The sequence below is a fragment of the Elephas maximus genome, chromosome 2 (genome assembly GCF_024166365.1).
Source record: "Elephas maximus indicus isolate mEleMax1 chromosome 2, mEleMax1 primary haplotype, whole genome shotgun sequence".
In the NCBI taxonomy this organism is placed as follows: domain Eukaryota; kingdom Metazoa; phylum Chordata; class Mammalia; order Proboscidea; family Elephantidae; genus Elephas; species Elephas maximus.
Genome location: NC_064820.1, coordinates 179392011 through 179417248, shown reverse-complemented (window position 1 = coordinate 179417248; position 25238 = coordinate 179392011). Strand labels below are relative to the sequence as shown.

The 25238-nt window shown below is 37.7% G+C and overlaps 1 protein-coding gene across 1 annotated transcript in view; it reads right to left on the bottom strand.

The window, feature by feature from the left end:
* Positions 1-313: 313 nt before the first annotated feature.
* GABRG2 (gamma-aminobutyric acid type A receptor subunit gamma2) overlaps positions 314-25238 on the bottom strand; it is a 118860-nt gene continuing 93935 nt past the window's right edge. The window contains exons 7-10 of the mRNA XM_049874270.1: positions 16581-16733; positions 5714-5919; positions 3467-3490; positions 314-2061 (exon numbers count right to left, since the gene is read on the bottom strand). Of these exons, the coding sequence (XP_049730227.1) occupies positions 1786-2061; positions 3467-3490; positions 5714-5919; positions 16581-16733 (659 nt within the window). The 3' untranslated portion in view covers positions 314-1785. The remainder of the gene's footprint in view (positions 2062-3466; positions 3491-5713; positions 5920-16580; positions 16734-25238) is intronic.

The following is a 25238-nucleotide window of genomic DNA, read 5'->3' as shown; positions in this document are numbered from 1 at the left end:
CATGTTTGAAGTCAGGACAATCACTTCATTTGATGACAATATGGTCAAATGAGGCCATAGTTATAGGCTGAAACTTCATGAAAGTCATTAATTTGTTCTTTCATTATTTTATTTAGTCCTTCAGTTCATTTTTTTCTTCAAAGATTATTGAATAGTACATTCTGAACGCTAGTCAGTTATGATCTTGCCTATGCCTGTCATATGTCCAAAAGTAGAATTGTGGATGTGTCAGGACAGACTCATCCCCAGTCCTAGAAAAATGATACACAGGCAACTCTAATTATGCCTTAGTAGAGTCATTTCTGGCCCTGGTGGTACAATGGTTAAGTGCTTGGCTGCTAACAGAAAGGTTGGCAGTTTGAACCTACCAACCACTCCAAGGGAGAATGATGTGGCAATACGCCCCCTTTAAGATTTACAGCTTTGGAAACCGTATGGGGCAGCTCTACCCGGTCCTGTAGGATCGCTATGAGTTGGAATTGACTCAGTGGCAATGAGGGTAGAGTTGTTGTTTTACACAAACTTAGGACATAAAAAGTGCTTTAAAAATAAGCCTGTACCTTGCCTAAAATAAAATTTGGATGATGAACATAAATAACCAAGGTTCTTTGGATCCTTCTGATTACTTCTATGAGATCAAGTATTACTTGACAATGCCTATGTGAAAAGATGACTCACTGGTTCCAAGTCAGAACAGAGAGATTCACCAGAGCATTTCAGGTGAATTTGCTTCAAACCACATTTATTGAGCACTGACTCTGTGCCAGGCACTATGTAAGGTGCTGAGGACTCAAAAGGGAAATTACAGGGATTCTGCCCACAAGGCACTCACATCACTAGAAGCAGATCTTGAGATGGAGACTATGCCTTATTATGATTTATCATCGTAAAAGAGAGAAAAAACAGCAAGCATGTACAATTAATTTATACACTATTTATGAAAATGGGCATATTTAGAGGTGACAAATATCAATTATTCAGTCAATATTTTACTTAAAGTATCATAATATGTCATACAAATTTTAAAAATAAGCTGTTTGAATATCCATGCATGAGGGAGAAGCAGCAAAAATCCTCTCCTCCAATTCCAAATCCAAACCCTTATACATTCATGATTCTTTTATAGCCCAAAGACACAAAATAAAAGACAATACTTTATGATGATAACTTCAGTCCATTTATTTTGGCTCTAAAGAGATGCATGCATTAAACTTGAAGTATTCTAAGCTATTGAAATATTTACATCATTTTACATGTGGTATGAGGAAAATTTTCATCCTGTCTTGGGATAGGGGTGCAATAGATGTCTAATCTAGGTTTTTATATTTATAGGGAGTTGTGATTCTTCTTATATAAAGGAAATATTCTATTAGGATCAAATTTACCGTAACTTGACCCCATGTGAACATAGGATACATTTCCTGTGACTTTCTCATCTAATTGTATCATGGATTAAGTTAGGATACCACCACTGTAGATATTCATGGATTTCATTATTTCCATTTCTGTACCTAAATATTATCTTGTTTGGTTTCAATGTTCTTACTCTAATTTCACTTTGCATTGCAGGTTTCAAACACAGCAAACATTAAAGTTCAAATTATATTAACCAAAGGAGAGTTGGGCACAGATAATATGACATTAATACGGTTTACCAGTTAGGACAAAAACAAATTCAGATCATTATAATTAATATAGAAGATTATTTTAAGTGGACTTAGAAGGGCCATGTTCTCTCCATGAGAGTCAGTGAATAAGACCCATATCAATATCCCCCCTTCCTCTTTACAGGTAAAGGTAGGAGACCCAGTAAACCAGATTGAACAAGCAGAAGGCCGTGGGGAAGAAGATCCGAGCATATGAGTCCATTTTGGCAATACGGATATGTATCCTCCCGTGTCTCCAAGCCCCTGTTCGGCAGTCTTCAAAACAGCAGAAAAAACTGGCACAGTCCTTGCCATCCAGACACTCATACCCGTATTCTTCATCTCTCTCTTGAAGATGTGTGGCATTGTTCATTTGAATGGTTGCCGATCGTGGGCGGATATCAATGGTAGGGGCCTGAGACAAGGGTAGGCAAGGGGAGGGACCAGAGTTAGTTACACTTGATAGATCCTAGAATTTTTGTCCACGATGTCACCAATGTGAATAATGGATCTGAAAATGGGTGCTTAGGAAATTGCTATGACATCGTGATCTACAATGGTGAAATTGAACTTAGAAAGAGAGCACATTTGCCAATTTCAACTTTTGAGCTTAAGCAGCGCAGCTGAAAATAATACCACCAAGCTAATAGCTATAGCAAGAAGATTGAACACCAAAAGAACTCAAAGTTTGAAGATTTAAATCAAACAACTACATGGCATTTTATTCTAGTAGCTATTAGATATGAAGTTAGATACATGGAGGCATTTAATGGTGCTGCATGTGAGTGGAACAGAGAAATAAAAATGCATCAATTTAGAAATCAACGTTTGTGTCATGCTTGCTTATAAGCAAATAGTAAACTCCATCACACTGAGCAAATACACTGTTAATAGAAAATGTTAAAAGAAAAAGAAAACTAGCTATGTATATACGTAGTGGATTGCTGGGTTTATACCACAACAGCCTAATTTATGTTTTAAGGGAATCGAGTATTTTGTCTAACATTTAACATCTAGAAATCTCAAAATGTCGGCAATGTTTACCTACATGTAAATAAAAATTCATAAAAAATGTTACTATCTAGCTGTCAAACACTTTTTAGCATCTGAGAAGAAACTAGTAGCAATTAAACACATGCTAATGTAATCTTTGCTGCCAGACCAATTATGAAATTTCTATAAAATTAATTGATTTATTTAATGTTGCTTAAGATGAGAAATTTTGAGGTTAATATAAACAGAAATCCTAATGTCTCTGAAAAAGCCATCAGAATTTAACTGAAAATAGAAATGTCATTGTCCAATAGGCCCAGTGATCACATTAGAAGGAAAGGATGAATGTTTTCACGTAAACTCTTTCAAAGAGAACATTGTTCTTATAGAACTGAAAAGTAGAGTTCAGACCCAGAGATTATTTTTAAATTTACCTATCAAAAAACAATCCCATTTTGTTAGGAGCAAGAGTTAAATTTTAGTTGTCAAAGGTCATGTACACAGGTGTAGCCAGCGAAACTGGGTCCCATCTTCATCTGAGAAGAGGAGGCCAGTCTTGACTTTGATATTGAAAGAAGACCTCTTTACTAGTGACATTGCATAGGTTTTATAGTGTTTGAACTTCATGTCCAAAACTTCTGTAAATTAGTGTAGTATAGCTGAGTCAAGTGTAGAAACCTGTAAACTTTCTTCTGTCTTGTATGTGTTACCTCTAGTACAATGCTTAAATGACTACTTATAAAAATAAATAAATAAAGCACCATGTAAGCGTTAATAGTTACAGTCAGCAGTGGCATGCAGTGAATTTCCATTCCAAAACATTATACCTTGAAGGAAAACATCCGAAGAAGCTTTGGGTTTGTAGACAGAAAAGAGAATAGCATTTTTTTTTTAACGAAAAGAAGGAAAGAAAAAAAAGAGAGAGAGAAAAAGAGAGACAAAATAAGATAAATTAAAAATACATTTTGAAAACATAGTGAGATGAACTGAAATTATAAACACAAAAGGATAGTACTGAGCTTAGGATAAAAATATATACCAGAAGTTGCAAAATAGAATCTTGTGATTTCCTGTGAAATTCTCAATAAATCAATCCAGAATTATCTGATTGTAAAAGCTAGTGTTGTCCAAATGTGAGGAAGCTTATTAGTGCCTGGTTATAGAAATACTATGATTGCATTTTCTAATTATCATCAAGGAGGACTTAATAGAGTTGAATTTTGACACAATGAGCCAAAGGGCATATTAGCTGAAAAAATTCAATTTTAGCTTCTCATTCAAAATTTAGGCTCTTACTTGTTTTGATAAATTACCTTATTAGCTTAAAAGAGAAAATACATGTAATTCCCAGGTAATTTTATTTTTTCAGCTCCCTTAGCCCCCTTTCACCTCTACCTTCTCTTTTTCTTCTGCCATCTCCGTGTCCCTAAATAGATTATCTAACTGTTTCCATCTCTACAACGAGATGCACTCTTCAATGACATAGCTTTTGGAGGGAGTCAGAGAGTTCTTTCCAAAGAATTCTTCAAAGCTTATTTGAAAGCTCATCCTCACATCCTTGTTTCTGTGAGCAGGTAGAAAAATGCCTCATGTGAATAGAACCATCTTCTCCAGGGAGAATGAAATGGAAAAGGGAAGAGGGGGAACAAACAAGAAATAACACGACAAGGAAAGTAAAGAAAACGATAGAGAAAATGGAGAGACAGAGAGAGGCAAAACAGACAAGGAAGGGAAGGACTGCGTAAAGCATAATAAATATTTGAAAAATTAAAAGGAAGCATTTTAAAAAATGAATCATTATTATTGGTGCTTCTTTCTTTACTTGTTACAAAGTATTACATCTAAAAAAAAAAATGCCACTTGTATAATTTCACTGGGGATCCTGCAGATGAAACCTAGAATCAGCTAGACTCTCTCAGTATAATTCAGTCCCCAGTGTTCACAGTTCAGATGGGGAGCCACTCTCATGGCTCTTAGAGCAGAAGACCAGGAAAAGCCATCAATCCAAGAGCATAGGGAAATTCCCTCTGACCCCAACTTGGAGGGAAATGAACCTTAAGTTTCATGGGGGTTCCTGTGATCCAGACATTTTGTTCTGATGGATAAATGGATAGCTATGTGTTCTCCTCAACATCAACAGTATAAGACAATTATTTTACACACATTTAGTCTCTGTTAAAAGTTTGGTGGCAAGTTGAAGTCGTCTTACCTGTTTCCAAATCATGCAGACACTGAAATCAATCCCAATTGAGAAATGTAGAAATCATGAACATCAACCATCATCATCAACTACTAATGGTGAGAACTTTCGTGTACCAGATCCTCCACAATGCTTTTACCTCCATTAACACATTGATTTCTCACAAAAGTCCCAGAAGTAATGTATTTTTATAAATACCCATTTGATACATGAGAAAACTAAGGCACAGGGATGTTAAGTAACTTGCCCAAAAAATAGGTGAGCCATGTGTCTTAAAAACAAATCAGATACATTTTGAGTATGAAATCAATAGAAGTTCTTTGGTGGAAACACACACACTCAAGTGCATGCATGCACACACACACACACACACAAACACCTATACACACACATTAAATTATTTGCAAAAGTGCAGTCACACTTAAAAGTTGAAGAACCTTTGGCTTCCCATTGAAATGTCTTGGATGAAAAGTTTAATTTAAAACATCAGTAATTTAAAAGTATTATACTAAGGGTACCAGGAAGATGAAAATCAATGAAACCTAGGCTAATAAAAAAAAAAAAAAAAATAGCATCTAGGAAATGGATACATTTCCCAGCAGTGGTAACAGTCCACATGCAAAGAGGAGAGCAGGTAATTTATTTGCACAACTACTGTAACTCACCGATCACACCCACTGGGGGAGTCTGCCTTAGAGAGTCAGTTCTCTCCATAATGGAACTTATGGCCAAACTCACACATTCCGTTTTCATCTTGATGCCCTAAGTGCTAAGGCTTCCCCTGCAGATAGGCTAACAAAAATCAAAGCTAAACAAAACCAGGTATTCTTTCTACATAAGATTATCAGTGACCTCAAAGGGAAATACTACATACAGGGTTTTTCTTCTTTTTGTCTTTGTCCTTGCTTGGTTTCCGGTTGCTAACAAAATAATGCAGGGTGCCATACTCCACCAAAGCAGAGAAGACAAAGATGAAGCAAACAGATACAAAGAGATCCATCGCTGTGACATAGGAGACCTTGGGGAGTGATTTCCTGGCAATGGTGCTGAGGGTGGTCATCGTCAAGACAGTGGTGATACCTGAACAGAGGGAGATAGAGCAGACGAACGTGTGAGTACATCAGCAAGTCAGGTCATTCATCACTCCTGAAACAGAACTTGGTTTATGACTTTCGATAAGTAGCCTCAGGACTAGCAAAGGAGGTGTTATGGAATGAACTGTGTCCCAAAAATACGTGCTGTAAATCATAACCCCTCTATCTATTGATGTAATCCCATTTTGGATTAGACTTTCATTTGTTATGTTAATAAGGACGTATCGGTGTAGGGTGTGTTTTAAGCCAATCATTTTTGAAATACAACAAGAGCAGGTTAGATAGACACAGAAGCAAGCAAGCACAGATAGAGGAAAATAGATGTCACACCACAGGAAGATCACCAAGGAACTGAAGGCTAGAAGCTGAAAAGAAACAAGGATTTTCCCCTAGAATTGACAGAGAAAGAAAGTCTTATTTTAGAGCTGGTGCCCTGGATTCAGACCTGTAGCCTCCTAAACTATGAGAAAATAAATTTCTGTTCACTATAGCACCTTTTATAGCACCTACTTGTGGTATTTCTGTTATAGCAACACTAGGAAACCAAGACAGAAGGCATAAGTGGAATTCAGTCACTCCCGTCTGCTATGTACCAGTCATGGGAAAAGGCACTGGATATTTACTACAACTAAAATAGGAATGTCCCTGCCCTCATGTACCTTATGTTTTAGTGAGAGAGGTGCTCTATGAATCAAATATATAAAGAAAAGTGTAATTACAAATGTTGGTATGTGCCAGGGAGAATAGCGGGGATGATGAGAATCTAGAATGCTGAGGGAAGGCTTCTCTGAGGAGGTTATGTTTAAGGCAAAGTTTAAAATATAAGAAGAAACCAACTGTTTTACCACTAACACAGGAGAGAAACTAAGGAAGGATGCTGAGGAAGCAAATCCAGAATCATTGTCTGTTCTCTGAATTGTTAGCATACCTGACGTCTGGGCAGGGGCAGGAGGATCAAGGTGATGTTGGTGAAACAGAAATTACATAATGCAGCAAAGACAAAGCATTTGTATTTTATTCAAAGTGCAAGGAGAAATCAGGGGAGGTGGTATGTGTGGGTGACACGGTCTGATGGATGAATTTTTTAGACCATTGTAGGATGGAAATTAGCATCTCAGAAGTAACATAAGAGCTTATATGTCCTGAAAACTAAGTGCTTCAACAAAAAACAAAACAAAAAACAACCCCTTTGCTTTTGAGTTGATTTCGATTCCCAGCAACCCTATTGGGCAGAGTAGAAGTGCCCCATAAAGTTTCCAAGACTGTAATCTTTACAGAGGCAGACTGCCGCATCTTTCTCTGGCTTAGTGGCTGGTGGCTTCCAACTACCAACCTTTCAGTTGGCAACCACGTGCTTAGCCACTGTGCCACCAGGGCTCTTGCTAAGTACTTTAGGTGCATCGTGTCTTTGAATCTTCACAGCAGGTATTTTCATAGATCAGGAAAATGAGTCTAAATGATCAGCTCTACATTCAACAGTAAAGTAGTAGAAGGATTTGAGCATGGAAATTGAATATATGATTCTAAAAAAAAACCCTTATTTTACTCATTGTACAATAGCAGTCAAGAAAACTGGCCCTCCACAATGGTTGTTTAATGACCAGGGACAAAACTGAGACAACCTATACGTATCAACCAGAGAACGATCAGTGGCTTTACTTCTATAAAAGCTGTGTTACTTTGATTTAGTATTAGAATGAATTCCAGCTTCTGCTGTACAGACTTAAGTCATCTTAATAGTCTGGTCCTCGGTTGTCCCACCTGTTGGACGATATATTTGCAGACCTACCCTTATCTTATCCTTCTGTGATTCTAATTCAGCATTTTCTTTCATAACTGGAAAGCATCATTTTGTACTCCAGAAACCACAAGCTCTTTCCATCTCCAGCTTGGTAACTTACATTTCTGATGGGGTGGGAAAAAAGAAGTTTCCATCTTCTAATTATGTGAAATTCCGAAGATAACTACTGACCAAGAGACTTCCAGAGGGCAATCAACTTCCTCTACCCCAAATGGAGGTTCTGGGAGCACTCAGAAGGTAAAGGAATCAGGCATAAGAGACTTGGATAACAATGGTAGAAGAAGGCTACAAGGCAGAGCAGCTGTAGCTATCTCCCTGTAAGTCACACAGGGTCATTATGAGTGGTAATCGACTACAAGGCTCACAACAACAACAAGACATGAGTAACTGGTATAGTATGTAAATATTAAAAAAGAGCATATCTCTTCTGGATCTCTTAAGCGTTGATTCTTCAGAGCCGTTTTTGAGGGGCTTACTTATGTTTCAGGGACCCATGTGGCTCTCTTAGTTCATTTAATCTTAATACCAAGTTTCCTAAGTGCATGTTGTGCTATTTTGTGTTACTAAATTCCACATAAAAAGGAAGATAAAGGCTGGCTGAAATAACTTTAAGGAAAGAGAGATCATCAAGAGAACTGTAGCTATAAAGGCCATCTAACCTTTTACTACACTATTATTTATTTTTTAAATTTTTATTGAGCTTCAAGTTACTACACTATTATTACTGGTTATATAATAAGCTGCCTCCTTTCCTGCTCTCTATACTCTGTGAGAGGCAGCTAAGTCATCTGTCTTGACCATTGTAACCCTACAGTTGAACAAACAGCTGCCACTCAATAAATGTTTGTTGAATGACTCAATGAATAGGGTATATATGAAGGATAAAAAAGCCTCAACCTACATTTGAGAAGTGGAATCCATATTGACAACTGGTGGGATACCTTTTTTAATGCAAATAACAGTAGCTCACATTTATTGATTTCTCCCTTTGGCCAGGCTTTGTGCCAAGCACTTTATATATTATCCTCAGGATGGTCTTATGAGGTAAGCACTATTATTTCTTTTATTCAGGTGAAATAACTGAACAAAGAAAGATTAAGACACTTGCTAAAATTTGTAGATGGTAGAGATGTGATATAAACCTAGGAAATCTGACTTCAGATGCTATGCTTTGAACCAAATTGTTATATTCCCTCTCTAAGAATAGGCTCCAGGAATTCAGGGAATATCAATTGAGACGTTTCAACAAAGAAATGCAGCACTGGAGGTGCTCACTCATCTATGCCAAGAAATATGGAAGACAGCTTCCTGGCCAACTGACTGGAAGAGATCCACTTTTATGCCTATTCCCAAGAAAGGTGATCCAACTAAATGTGGAAATTATAGAACAATATCATTAATATCACACATAAGCAAAATTTTGCTGAAGATCATTCAAAAACAGCTGCAGCAGTGTATCGACAGGGAACTGCCAGAAATTCAGGCTGGTTTCAGAAGAGGACGTGGAACCAGGGATATCATTGCTGATGTCAGATGGATCCTGGCTAAAAGCAGAGAATACCAGAAGGAGGTTTACCTGTGTTTTATTGACTATGCAAAGGCATTCGACTGTGTGGATTGTAACAAATTATGGATGACATTGTGAAGAATGGGAATTCCAGAACACTTAACTGTGCTCATGAGGAAGATCAAGAGGCAGTTGTTCGGACAGAACAAGGGGATACTGGTTGGTTTAAAGTCAGGTAAGGTGTGCGTCAGGGTTGTATTTTTTTCACCATACCTACTCAATCTGTAGGCTGAGCAAATAATCCAAGAGGCTGGACTATATGAAGATGAATGGGGCATCAGGATTGGAGGAAGACTCATTAACACCCTGTGTTATGCAGATGACACAACGTTGCTTGCTTAAAGTGAAGAGGACTTGAAGCACTTACTAATGAAGATCCAAGACCACAGCCTTCAGTATGGATTGCACCTCAACATAAAGAAAACAAAAATCCTCACAGTTGGACCAATGAGCAACATCATGATAAACGGAGAAAAGATTGAAGTTGTCAAGGATTTCATTTTACTTGGATCCACAGTCAATAGCCATGGAAGCAGCAGTCAAGAAATCAAAAGACACATTGCATTGAGTAAATCTGCTGCAAAGGACCTCTTTAAAGCATTGAAGAGCAAAGATGTCACCTTGAAGACTAAGGTGCGCCTGACCCAAGCCATGGTATTTTCAATTGCATCATATGCATGTGAAAGCTGGACAATGAATAAGGAAGCCCAAAGAAGAATTGACGCCTTTGAATTGTGGTGTTGGTGGAGAATATTGAATATACCATGGACTGCCAAAAGTACGAACAAACCTGCCTTGGAAGAAGTACAACCAGAATGTTCCTCAGAAGCAAGGATGGCGAAACTGTGTCTTACATGCTTTGGACATGTCAGGAGGGATCAGTCCCTGGAGAAGGACATCATGCTTGGCAGAGTACAGGGTCAGTGGAAAAGAGGAAGACCCTCAACGAGGTAGATTGGCACAGTGGCTGCAGCAATGGGCTCAAGCACAGCAACGATTGTAAGGATGGCTCAGGACCGGGCAGGGTTTCGTTTTGTTGTGCATAGGGTCGCTATGAGTTGGAACCAACTTGAAGACACCTAACAACAACAACAACAACGATAATAGGTGGGGGCATTGGTAGTTCAGTAGTACAATTCTTCCCTTCCAGGAGGTAAACCCAGGTTTTGTTCCTGGCCAACGTACCTCATGCACAGTTATCAACCATCTGTCAGTGAAGGCTTACCTGTTGTGATGATGCTGAACAGGATTCAGCAGAGCTTTCAGGCTAAGATGAACTAGGAAGAAAGGCCTGCAGATCTACTTCCAAAAATCGGTCAATGAAAACCTAATGGGTCACAATGGTTCTATCCCAAACCAGTCATGGGGATGACTCAGGCCTGGGCAGTGTTTCATTTCATTTAGCTGTGCATGGGGTCACCATGAATTGGCAGATTACTCCAAGTCAGCTAAGAACAACAAGAAGAATCGGCACATAGACTATGTGGCATGAAATGTCAGGCCGTGGGAAGAGCTATTACAGATTCCAAACTAGGGATGTGATGTGAGTCTGTGGATCTGACACATTGTCATGGTGGAAACTTAGGAAGCTTTAAGTTTTTCATCTACAAATGGAGGTGGTGAGAGAGGAAAAAAAACAAACAAGCTCGTGGGGCTCTTGTGAAGATTAAATTAAATCACATGGATAAAGTTAGTCTCAATAAATGCAAGGTATTATTATCATTTATTTCAAAGTTCTTCTCAAACTGAAAATGCTTCTCCTAGGTTGTCTACGCATTAATTCGTGTAGGAGTTCTTGGTTATATCTAATTACAGTTGATATTTTTATAGAGAAATTGAACACTAAATTGGCACCATGACCTTCATTTCAGATTCAGGCCTCAAGCCATACTTGGCCTATAAGAAGTGAAAATGTCCCTGTATATCAGAAATAAGTTCACTTAAAAAAATTTAGTATGTGATAACTTAGGTGAAACAAATTCTGACATGTAAGTTAAACACTGATCTAGCAAATTGAGAAGTTATTTAGGATACATGGGAGTTCATCACAAACATGTAAAAACATAATGTGGAAAAATTGCTTCATGATATTTTCAAGGTTCTGGCTTGAACCATAGACAAGAGAGCTGTTATGACATCAACAATAAGAAGTAGTGGTTTTAACAGATTGATCAGCCAGCAAAAGACAGCTGACATGGTTTTTAAGTCCAGTTTTGCTAAGCAAAGAAAGGAAACTTCTCTTACCTGAGGTAGATGAAAAATATCCATAGCTTTCATCAATTTTCCAAATCTTGGCATGAGGGATGTTAACTTACCTCAAATTACTTGGGTGAAAAATACTAATATATATATTCTTCATTCCATTCATCCTCATTACACCATGACTAAAGGTACATTCAGGTGTTGTAAGCTCCAAGAGCACTCTATCCCATGTCCTGGTGGTCTGTGCTCAGAACACAGCCAGATCCCCCAGCCGTATGGTATATTTATCTCATTCATCAAACAGTATGGCTTTAATTGTGTTCTATGGCAATAAGCTTAAAGTCTGCAGGTGTTTAAGGTCATCACATTTAACTCTTGATCCTAAACATTGAAAAAGGTGATGGGGCTTAATAAAATCTAGGGCAGTATTTGAAAGCATGCCTGCACATTAGAATCACCTGGGCAAATTTTTAAAAATCCCTACACCTACTTGAGACAAATTAAGAATCTCTCTGGTGGTTGGACTCAAGTTATCTGTATTTTTTACAGTGGCACAGTGGTTAAGCACTCGGCTGCTAACCTAAAGATTGATGGTTCAAACCCACCAGCTGCTCTGTGGGAGGAAGTTGTGACAGTCTTCTCCCATAATGATTACAGCCTTGGAAACCCTATGGGGCAGTTCTACTTTGTCCTATAGGGTCGCTATGAGTCAGAACTGACTCAATGGAAACTTTTTTTTTTTTTAAGTATTGATATAAATATGCAGCTAATTTTGAGAAGAACTGATCTAAGGAAGTCAACGGTGCAGCATAGGTAAAGATAGAGAAACTGTCTCAGGCCCACTCCCCACCTTCCCCCACAAATGGCCTCATGCCCATAGCAAATCTTTGTGCCATTAGCTGAGGTACAGATCTATACCAGACTAGCTGTGTGATCTTGTGGAAGTCATTTTACTGTGTAGAACCTCTGCTTCCTTAGCTCTAAAAAATATGATAATGATAATAATTTTTATCTTTATCACAACTGCTTCAATGGAATTGTTGCGAGGCATAGAAAAGGCTTGGAAAACACATTGAACTTGCCTGACATGTAAATGATCAAGAATTATTCTTATTGTGCTCCATTGAGTCGACTCTGACTTATAGCAACCCTATAGGACAGACTGCCTAGTAGAACTACCTCATAGGGTTTCCTAGGCTGAAATCTTTATGGGAACAGATTGCCGGGTCTTTTCTTCCACAGAGCTGATAACGGGTTCTAACCACCAACCTTTCGGTTAGCAGCGGAGTTCTTAACCATTTTGACCAGGGCTTCTTGATGAAGAGCTTGGATCATCTAACTGCTCTTTGCTTAGGGCCCTCACCCTCAGTCCTTGACTCACTCACCTTGAATCCTTCTCCCATCACTGTCCTTTGTCAATGAGCAAATGCATGGCTGAAATGAGCTACTCCAGTGTTCACAGAGGGAGTTAGATTAGGACTCTTGGTTCAAGAAGATAGGTTGATATGAAATCTTATCCTTAAAATATTTTCAAGAGGTATAAATTGGAATTCATCAATGCATTTCTTTAATCCATTTATAAGGACCCCAAACAATTTATAAGAGCATATACTAATTGAATAATCATTGAGGTACCAGCTATGTACCAGGCACTGTGCTAATGCAGATGATGAAAAAGATATTTATATTCTGATGTGAGACACAGACAGCTAAGTATCCAATGCAATACATTCTACTCACAGTGATGAGAAATAGTCCTAAAGTAATAGTCTCAACATATTTTTAGTTAGCATGCAGCATTTGACAAGATGTAATTGTTGAATAGGACTTGTAACACAGAGTACAGCATATAACAGGAGGAATCAAAATAACTTCATTTTTAAACAGATGGAAGACTAAATTGGGCTTGGAAGAGGACAAATATGCAAATGATGTCCTTTTTCTTTTTTCTCCCACGTAATTGTATGTAATATCTTATTTAACCCTAATAATATCTCACCAGTTGGGTGCAAGAAATTATACATGTTTCACTTATGAGGAAACAGATTTAGAGAGATTAAAGGGCATTTCATTACCATCTCTGTATGTGGGTTAAAAATCCAGATTAGCTGCTGTCTTAGTTATCTAGTGCTGCTATAAAAGAAACACTACAGGCGGGTGGTTTTAACAAAAAGAAGTCTATTTTCTCACAGTTTAGGAGACTAGAAGTCTGAATTTAGGGTGCCTGTTGTTTGCTCTAGAGGAAGGCTTTTTCTTTCCGCTGGTTCTGCAAAAAGGTCCTTGTTTCTTTAGGCTTGCATTTCTGGGCGATCTTCACATGGCTTGACATCTCTCCTCCATCTCCGGTTTTTTGGTTTGTTTGTTTAACATCCTTTCTATCTCACAAGAGATTGACTTAAAACACACTCTACACTAATTCTGTCTCATTAACATAAAAAAACCAATTCTCAAATGGGATTATAACCACAGGCATTGTTATTGTTGTTAGGTGCTGTAGAGTCAGTTCATATCGACCCTGTGCACAACAGAACAAAACATTGCCGGGTATCTGCCATCCTCACAATCATCGCTATGACTGAGCCCACTGTTGCAGCCACTGTGTCAATCCATCTTATCGAGGGTCTTCCTCTTTTTTGCTGACCCTCTACTTTACCAAGCGTGATGTCCTTCTTCAGGGACTGATCCCTCCTGACAATATGTCCAAAGTATGTGAGGCGCAGTCTCACCATCCTTACTTCCAAGGAGCATTCTGGTTGTACTTCTTCCAAGACAGAATTGTTCAGTCTTTTGGCAGTCCATGATATATTCAATATTCTTCACCAACATCACAATTCAAACACGTCAATTCTTCTTCAGTCTTCATTGTTCATTGTCCAGTTTTCATATGTATATAAGGTGATTGAAAGCACCATGGCTTGAGTCAGGCACACCTTAGTCCTCAAGGTGACATCTTTGCTTTTTAACACTTTAAAGAGATTTCCTGGAGCCAGTTTGCCCAATGCAATGCGTCTTTTCATTTCTTGACTGCTGCTTCCATGGCTGTTAATTGTGGGTCTGACTAAGTAAAATGAAATCCTTGACAACTTCAATCTTTTCTCCTTTTGTTATGATGTTGCTTATTGGTCCACTTGTGAGGATTTTTGCTTTCTTTATGTTGAGGTATAATCCATACTGAAGGTTGTGGCCTTTGATTTTCGTCAGTAAGTGCTTCAAGTCCCCTTCACTTTCAGCAAGCAAGGTTGTGTCATCTGTATAATGCAGGTTGTTAATGAGTTTTGCTCCAGTCCTGATGCCCCATTCTTCTTCATACAGTCCAGTTTCTTGGATTATTTGCTTAGCATGCAGATTGAATAGGTATGGTGAAAGGATACAACCCTGACATACACCTTTCCTGATTTTAAACCACGAGATATTCCCTTCTTCTGTTTGAACAATTGCCTCTTGGTCTATAAACGGGTTCCTCATGAGTACAATTAAGCGTTCTGGAATTTCCATTCTTTGCTATGCTATCTGTAATTAATGATACATACAGTCAAATGTGTTTGCACACTCTACAGAACACAGGTAAACATCTTTCTGGTATTCTCTGCTGTCAGCCAGGATACATCTGACATTAGTTGTGATATCCCTTGTTTCTCATTGTCTTCTGAATCCAATTTGAAGGCTTGGCAGTTCTTTGTTGATGCACTGCTGCAACCATTTTTGAACTACCTTCAGTAAAACTGTACTTGTATGTGATATTAATGATATTGTTCAATAATTTCTGCATTCTGTTGGACCACCTTTCTTTGGAATGTGCACGGATATGAATCTCTTCCTGTCAGTTGGCCAGTTATCTGTCTTCCAAATTTTTGGGCATAGATGAATGAGCTCTTTCAGCGTTGCATCTGTTTGTTGAAATATCTCAATGGTGTTCGGTCAATTCTTGAAACATTGTTTTTCACTAATGCCTTCAGTGCAGCTTGGATTTCTTCCTTCACTAGCATCAGTTCTTGGTCAAATGCTGCCTCCTGAAATGATTGAACATTGACCAATTCTTTTAGGTATAGTGACTCTATCTATTTCCTCCATCTTCTTTTGATGCTTCCTGAGTCATTAAATATTTTGCCCATAGAATCCTTCATATTGCAGCTCAAGACTTGAACTTTTTCTTCAATTCTTTCAGCTTGAGAAATGCTGAATGTGTTCTTCTCTTTTGGTTTTCTAACTCTAGGTATTTGCATGCTTTATTATAATACTTTGTCTGCTCATGCTGCCCTTTGAAATCTTCTGTTCAGTTCTTTTACTTCATCATGTCTTCTTTTTTGCTTTAGCTACTCTATGTTCAAGAGCAAGCTTCAGAGTCTCTTCTGACCTATTCTCCAAGGCAAATAGCACCATATGTGATTGGTTGAATAAACTGCACATAATCTTAAAAGTGTGTGGGGGACTCCCCATAATTTCAAATGCAATTTTCCCCAAAATATTCTTTTCAATGGCTCTTCTGTAAAGAGCTAGTCACTGTATATGGATGTCTTCAAAATATCCACACAAAAATTTTGCATGTTAGAATTAACAGCCAGTGGTGTGATGGTAGATAACAATTGACTCTCTATTAAAAAAAAAAAATAAAGAAAAAGAAGGCAGCCCTGATTTGTACCGTTTGCCTAAGTCATGGTGTAAATATTTCCACCTTGATTGATTTCAAGCTACCAATGAGGCATCACTGAATATGGAGTTAGGAAAAGATAAAACACAATGAGCTCTCAGCAGCTGGTATAAGCAGCTCCAGCAAAGCACTACCCAGACTTCTCAACTACTGGAACTCGGAATGGAAAAACAAACAAACCTGAAGTAAAGGCTACATTTTCCAAACTTTTCCAACCAAAACAAACAAAAATCTCTTGAAAATACAGGGTTTTTTGAAGTTATTTTAAATTCATTAACAAGTAAACTTCCTAAAGAAACTCAAAAAACTAATGACTTTAAGAAATTGCTGGCTGAATTTAAAAGCAAATCAACTTAGAAAGGAAAATCAAGATAACTTTGTGCTGGGTACTTATTTTGGGACACTACAGTACAAGGAAATGTGTCTCACCTAGAGATGTTCTTGCTGGAACAGCATCCTTATTGATCCAGAAAGACACCCAAGATAGGACAACGATGAGTGTGCAGGGAATATAGGTCTGGATGGTGAAGTATCCCATTCTTCTGCTCAGGTCAAAGTAGACAGACATGACCACATAATCTCCTACAACAGAGCAAAGATAACACCATGACACCATAACAAAAACTGGTGTAAAAAAAAAAACAAAAAAAACAACGGTGTGCACAATTTAAATTAAGGATTCTATACAAGGAGTATGGGGCCCTGGTGGCATAATGTTAAAGAGCACTCAGCTGCTAACCAAAAGGTCAGCAGTTCAAATCTACCAGTCGCTCCTTGGAAATCCTATGGGGCAATTCTACCCTGTACTATAGGGTTGCTATCAGTCAGAACCGACTCAACAGCAATAGGAATGTAGGTATACAAGCGGTAAGGAGCCCTGGTTGTTAAAATGCTCGGTTGCTAACCAAATATTTGGCTATTTGAGCCCACTGGCTGCTTGGTGAGAGAAGTATATGGCAGTCTGCTTTTGTAAAGATTTACAGCCTCAGAAACCCTATGAAGCCGTTCTACTCTGTCTTATAGGGTTGATATGAGTTGGAATCAATGCAACGGCAATGGATTCTTATACAAGGGGTGGGGCACATGTGTGCCGTATATGATTAAACGCTTGGCTACTAACCAAGAGGTTGGAGTTCCAAACCCACCAAGAGGCCACCTGGAAGAAAGGCTTGCAATCTGCTTCTGAAAGGTCACAGTCATGAAAACCCTATGGAGCACAATCCTACTCTGACCCACATGGGGTTGCTATGAGTCAGAATCATCTCAAAAGCAACTGGTTCTTATTTTTATTCATTCATTTTTTAAGAAGGGATATATTCTACCCACTTGGGTTAAGAAAACAATCAAACAACAAGCCAACACCCTGAATTGAATCCTGATCCTTATAGAAGCACTGTAAGAACTAGAGGGAATAAAATATTTTCTTTTTTGAGATGTTCTTTGACCTTGTCTTCTGTTCTTACTTAAAGCACACAATACAAATTTTTGTGTTTGGTGTGGACAGCAGAGAACAGTGCTTCTATACTGTTCCTGTCTTGCCTACAATGAATTCTGAGGTTTGCAACAATTTTCTTTTGTTCTCAAGACCTCTATTCATAAAAAGCCAGAGAGGGATATCCTGGTACTTGACATTAATAAATGAATATATTACTCAGAATTTATAACCAAATCTCAGTGCTGAGACATATTTATTATTGGATTTTCATTGAACCATATGGTTTTCCTTCACAGAAATTACTTCAATTTGTAATTGATTGTTGTGATGTCTTTCTTCCCTGTTGGGCGTTAGCTGCTGAGTCCATGAACAGTGCCAACTTTAGCCCACCATTGCACCACCAGTGCCTAGCATACTGCTTGACTCCAAATATGTATGCAATAACATTTGTGGAATAAGTGAATGAATGCATTTATAAATTTTAAACATAAAAAAGAAAAAAAAATCAAGAAGCTGTATTATGGAACATATAGATTAAAACAGGAATTTATATAGATTGTCCAGCATATGTACTAATAAAAATACTAAAGAATCAAATAATCATCATATAGGTATGAATGAAAAAAAAAATTAACGTTATCTAATTTGAAATTTCTGAGTTTTTAAAATGATGATTTGAAAATTGCTTTTAAAATCTCATGCCATTTATTTTGGATGATTCCCAGTGAAATTTTAGGGAATTTCAGTTTTTGAAATTAGAAAATATACTGTTAAAATATGTCCCAGTTTTTCTCTATGTTTTCCTTATACCCTTTGAGAGCACCAACTTTAAAGACTATGTCTTCCCTCAAAATGAGAAGTGAATAAATGAGACCACTTTTCAAATGTGGCTTCTTTTTTCTTTACTAAATTATATTTTGCTCTAATATACATGGATAATTAAATCCAAATCATGTGTCTTAGCTTAATTATTTGGCTTCCTGCCTGTGTTTCTCTATTTACTTGGCTGATTTAGAGCTGATTTGAAAATAAGGTGTTTTAGAAGCCTCATGCCGAGCAGACTGACTTAGCAGGGTGAGTTATTAATACTCAGGCCAGTTCTTCCTTCCACTCTCAAGCTTCATTATGAGGATTTGCTCTTCCAAGCTGCCAAGACAGAAAATCTTCATGGGCAACTCTTTAAGGGAGTAAAGGTTCTCCCTTAAACCTGCAATGTTTCCTGAGTGGGGTTATGAATGCCTTCTAACAGTACCTTTTGGTAGAATGATGGACTAATACTTGTCTGAGTCAGGTGTGGTTAAGGCAGTGATAGTGACAACTGACACCGACCAGGGAATTGAGCCTCCAGTGGAACACCAGTCCCCTCAACGACCAATTGTTGTTGTTTTAGCTGTCATCAAACCGGCCCCTGATTCATGGTGACCCCATGTGTTACTGAGTAGAGCTAATCCATAGTGAGTTCTTTAGCCTCAGTCTTTATGGAAGCAGTTTACCAGGGCTTTCTTTAAAAAAAAAAAAAAAAAATTTTTTTTTTTTTTTTTTCTTTCACAGAGCCACTAGGTGGATTCAAACTGCCAACTTAGGTTAGCAGCCGATCACAAAACACTTGTACCACGCAGTCTCCTCCAACATCGATAAGTAGCAATCATTCCTGAAAACTTCAAGATAGTAATGTCTTGCTGGTGGTAACTAAATTTTGGTTAACTCCATGATATTATACTTCTCACGGTCCAGTGGTTAAGAGCTTGGCTGCTCATCAATAGGTCAGCAGTTCAAAACTGCTAGCCACTCCCTGGAAACCCTATGGGCCAGCTCTACTGTGTCCAATAGGGTCACTATGAGTTGGAATTGACTCCCTGGCAATGGGTTTGTTTGGTTTGGTATTGACTTATCTGAACATACGCTATTTAAAGTCATAGGATTTCATAAACTAGTTTGGTCCCTGCTTTTGTCCTAATTTAGACTAGGGCAGAGACTATTCTAAATTAAACTATTCTGAATGCTAGTCTAATTTAGAATAGACACAAGCTATGATTGAAGATGAAAAACCTTTAATTTGAGATGACCCCTATTAATGCCTATATTTTTCTCTCTTGTTTGTTTGGCCAGAATATCAGAAGCAAATGCAAGCTCCCTTACTTTAGACAGAAAAAATAAGCCATTAGAAAAGATATATTTTTTAAGTGATAATTTCATAGGGTGTTTTCTTACTCCTCTTTTCCATGTCTTTGAGAATTCTTTCTCCATATTTCAAATGTGTGGAAATGAAAATTTACAAATTATAGTATTTGAAATATCTAAACAATGTTAGCAACTTCCTTCCTCCTCTCATATAAGTCAATAAGAATCTACACTTTGGCCTTAATGACCTGACTCTTCTAAAGGTGAACTCTAAAGTTGCCTCAAGTTAACAAGATAATTATCTCAACACAATTCACTACTTCCCCTTAGGGTAGAGCCTAAACTTCTTTGGCCTACTTATCTATCAATTTCTTTTATACGGTAATAGCTTCCGAGCATCTTTCATCTTTGCGCGCAAATCCCAAGCTTTTCTACCACTGTATTACGGATTCAAACTTGGAAACAGGCCGTTTAAAAGCAAAGCTGCTTCACAGTGTCAGCCTGATGCCGTCTTATCTCTCAGACCACATCGCTTTTTGTATTCTTAAAAACTCTCGGGCAGAGGAGCCTATAAAATCAAATCCTCTTAAAGCGCCGCATCAGTGATTCCCCAAGCCCGAAAGGTTTAAATGCCAACCAAGTCAAAGGTGGTTATTTCAGCCGCTTCAAATTTATTCTATTGATTCATCTTACCGTAAGCTATTTAAAGTCACAGCAGTTTATAAATTAGTTTGGCCTCTGCATTTATTCTAATTTGGGATGCTATAGACTCAGGCAATGATGGAGGAGAAAAGGTATATAATTTGAAATAACGCCTATTAATGTCCTTTTTTCTTTCCTTTTTTTTTTTTTTTTTTTGTGAGCTTTGTCCAGATTTAGGAGGAGACAATCAACATCAGTAAAAGAGACAGCTGTAATCTTTTTTTTTTTTTTTTAAACTGTGGTGTTAAATAGCCATGTAAATATTTTAAAATTCAGTGTTTATTAGAATGTTCAGGCTTTTATCTCAAACATGAAATAATTTTAAATCTTAACAGTTCATGATAGAGAAGTCTTTTCCTTTGTTGAATCCCTGAAATAATAAAAATAATTATTTTCTAGTTACTGGTAATGAGAGCCTACTATGTGCAGGCATTGAGCTGAATTGTTCGCATGTATTTTCTCTAAATATCCCAAAAACTCTGTCAGGGTGGTGAAAAAAACCTAAGACTCAGGTATACTTTCACTTTCTTCCTCTGTCATCATCATTTTTACCTTGTTGTATGCCCTTAGGCCTTTTCCTACTCATAGCAACCCCACGTGACAGAGTTAAAATTGCCCTGTATGGTTTTCTTGGCTGTAATCTATGGAAGCAAACCAGCAAGTTTTTCTCCTGTGGAGCCACTTGGTGAGTTCGAAGGACCAACCTTTGAGTTACCAGCTAAGCACTTAACTATTACTCCACCACAGCTTATTTTTACCTTACTCCACTGAAAGGTAGTTGCGTGGAGTCTACATTATTCTAATAGGTTCACTTTGGATGCTTAACTTCCTGCTATACTCTGCTTTACGATAATGGTGTTTACTTACCTAACACACAAATACGAATTTAGAATGGGCTGAATATCCCAATTTAAGCATGAATATAAATATTACACAAGGAGATATATTTATAATCTTACTGTGGTGAAAGGCTTTTCAAACATAACATAAAACATAAAAGGCATAAGGAAAGACAGGTTTACTTGAACTTCTATATTATAAAGAAGGCTATAAAGTCAAAAGGAAAAACATGACACTTGAAGAAAATATTTCCAAAATAATATTAATCAAAGGTTAATGTTACTGATAAACAAAGAATACCCATCAGTCATTGAGAAAAGGAACCCAAATTTTTCACTATGATAAAAAAAAAATGAACTGATAAATCGTGGGCACTAAATGTATGAACAATTCTCAACTTCAGTCGCGATCAATGAAATGCAAAGTAAAAGAAGAGTATTTCGTTTTTAGTCTATCAGATTGGCAGAAATCAAACTGATTGGTGATATCCAGCACTGCCCAGATGTAAAGTCTTAAAGAACCATGGCAGAAATTCAAAAATTAAATTTTTAAATAAGTATTTATAAAAATATCAAAGTTTTACTTTAAGCATTATTGTACTCATGAATATTTTTACTGGATAACTTGCTGAACTTAATCCTTTGAGGTGTGGATATAAAGTCATGTGAGCTGTTAACAATCCTAACTTCTTGCCAAGAAGGAAAAAGGGAAGGGAAATCAGCTTTATCAGAGTGGCTGCATTGTGCTTATTAACGAATTGATCTGTGATTTGAGCCTCTAAGCCAGATCCAATTAGAGAGAGAGGAGAACAAAAGCGCTTGGCTGTCAAAACAGAACCATCACAGTCTTCCAAGCTAAGTTTGCTAGGTAGGTGTGTTTTTATTTCAAAGCTTTATCATTTTTGTTTGCTCTATTATTTGTTTAAACTCATATGTTGGGGGGGAAAAGCATCAGTTGGGGAAAATATAATGAAAAATAAAGTGCAATGTATAGTAATTTATTCCCATGCTAAATCCATCCTTTTAAAGACTTTCTTTGACTTTTCCCCTAAGGGGAGTAGTGTAGAATCATGGTGAAGAACAGGTGATACTTTAAGTTAGATTCCCTGGAAGCAGAGCTTGAGTCCAGGATTCTTTCAAGGGTGACTTGAACTCTTAGATAAAGAGGCGTAAGGGAAGCATGACAGGGCAAGGGAAAAAAAAAAAAAAAAAACTAAACATGGATTTGCTTCAGCCTGATTTCATAGGAGGGACTGGAACAAACTGCAGCACAGAGTTAGTCCCACCTTGAGGCAAGGTGGATAGTCATTTGTACCCCGTAGGTGGGGGGAAGGGTCTTCATCTGCTATGACTCTACTTTGATCAAAGACAATTCTCCAGAAAAGGAGACAGTGATGAGCTGTTAGCAGCCACCACCTGTAGCATTGAGGGGATGGATGCACCATCTCAGGAATGGTGATGATGAGGGGCATGGAAGGCATTGGTACCCTCCACTGCAAGAGTTGTGGTGCCAGACTGCCAACGTTCAAACATCCTAGTCCTATCACTAACTGGTTGTGTGATTTGAGGTAAATTCCTTTACTTTCTGGGCTTCAAATTCCTTATCAATAAAGTAGGGATAATGATAGAACTCACCACATAGGGTTATTATGAACATACTAAGAGTTAAGACATATACTGAGATTGCTACAATTCCTTCTACATAGGAAAAGACTCATTAATGTTAGTTATTAATTACAAAGAAAGGTAGTCTATGTATTATAATTAGCACCATTCTAGCATATAATAAGTATTTGGTTTAGCATATAATATGTATAGAAGAAATATTTGTGAACATTCAAAAGTAAAATTAGAAGGCATCTTATAATTCATCTATACCAACCAACTCTACCCTCTTGAAAATTAAGCAGTTGAGGCCAATCGAAGATGGGCATTTTATTCAGACAGAGCTACCTAGTGGCAGGCCTGATACTCCTGCCTCCCAAATCAATAGTATTTCTGTAGTAAACAACCTCTTCATTATGAGCCAGTGGTTAGAACCATGTAGATAAAGCAAAAAAGTAGATAGTTAACCAATTGTTGAATGTGGTTAAAACAGAAAGCCGGTTTAAATAACTGGGACCCCCAAACAGAAAGAGAAGAATTGCCTTCATTTGTTCTTGAGCTTTATACAACAGGCATACTAGGTCCAAGATTATGCTAAACCCCAAGCCAGCAAACCAAAACCTAGCTGGTTTCTACTTCCTGTAAATTCCTGAACTTCCCAGGAGGCGAAACCTAAGTCAACCAATCCAAGCTTGCTGCCTCAGCTGTAGCATATGAAAGTCCCAATATGCCATATAAGGAAAGTAACAGAATTAACCCATCACTCTTTGCCCAGTGTTACTTTCTTGTTCTTACACCACTTTCCCCATATAACTCTGATTTCTTCTGCTTGTCCTTTGGAGCTCTTGTCTGACTTCCAGACCAGATGTCCCCACCACCCCCCCCATACCCATTCATGAATTACAAATAAATCTTAATGAGTTAATACACCAATTTAATCTAGTGGAAATTTTTATTTTTAACACTACCTTTTAGAGGCTGTAAACTCGTTTGTCTATAACATCAGCCTATCTGACTCAAAAACCATAGTTGAGTTTTCCTCTTGGAGAATAGGTTTAGATGAAAGGAACCTCAATATTTGCAAAGCCTCCAGAGAATGGTGGCTTTTCTAGGTTCACACAGTGAGGTATTTGCTAATATCTTAATTCTCTGCACCTAACAGACAATTGTCTTTATTACTGCATTAGTTTCTCTTTCTCACTCTCAGAAAAAGCCACCACAGATACTTAGTCCAATGTGGCCTTTTGTAATGTCATTCATTATTCTGAGCCCATCAGAGTCTAAAAACACAGCAAAGGAATTCACCTTGGGATATATATGAATAAAACAACTCTGTCTCAGAAATCTGAAGCTGAAGATACAAATGAATAAATTTGCCACTTTGATCCATTCAAAGGGAATACAATTTCCCAGCATAATTAAGTCTAACTCCTACAAACATCTGACTAGATACTAAAACATGTTTTACATGAGTACAGACTAGTTCAGAGCAGCATGAAATATATGAGAATCCAGTCCTAGGATTTAAATCCTAGCAATGCCATTAACAAGGTTCAGGGACTTGGGTAAGTCATTTAAATTCTCCCAGTGAAATAGGGATCATCATATATATTGCCAAGGGTGTTGTGAAAGGTAACGAAATAACCTTTCATATGTAGTTACTCTTAGGTACAGTACTGTTGAGATACCAGCACATCTCTGAATTTGTCTTTCCCAAAGCCAAAAACCCATTGCCGTCAAGTCGATTACGACTCATAGCAACCCGATAGGATGAGCAGAACTGCCCCATAGGGTTTCCAAGGAGGGTTTGATGGATTTGAACTGCTGACCTTTTAATTAGCAGCCAAACCCTTAACTACTACACCACCAGGGTTTCCTTATCTTTTCCAGAAGTCCCATTTCTGAAGAAATTTTGAAATGTGAATTCAGATTTCGCTCTTAGCTCTCCTGGCTCTAAAGTCACTCATTGGTTCATTTTCAGCGGTTCAGAAGGGAGATAATAATAAAGAGCACAGACAACAGTATAGCAAATCTGTTTCTGTCAACTCTCATAAAATATATACACAAACACAAACAAATATATATGGAGAGAGAGAGAGAAAGAAAGACTGGTTTAAAAAAAGAAATGGTATTTACAGGGATATCAGTGAACATCTGAGAAATCCTGAGAAAACTTGTAGTAGTCATTTACCTCCAGTCAACCACACACACTGAGGTAAGTGCTAGCTGAGGAAGGACTCTGTGCTCTGTGGAGGTAGAGATTATAATCTATTTGTCACAGAAAAGGGGACAATATGTCATAGTTTGACATAGAAATGATGAGACTACACTTCATAGAGGAAATGAGCGGAAATCCTATTTTGTTACATAGAAATGATGAGACTA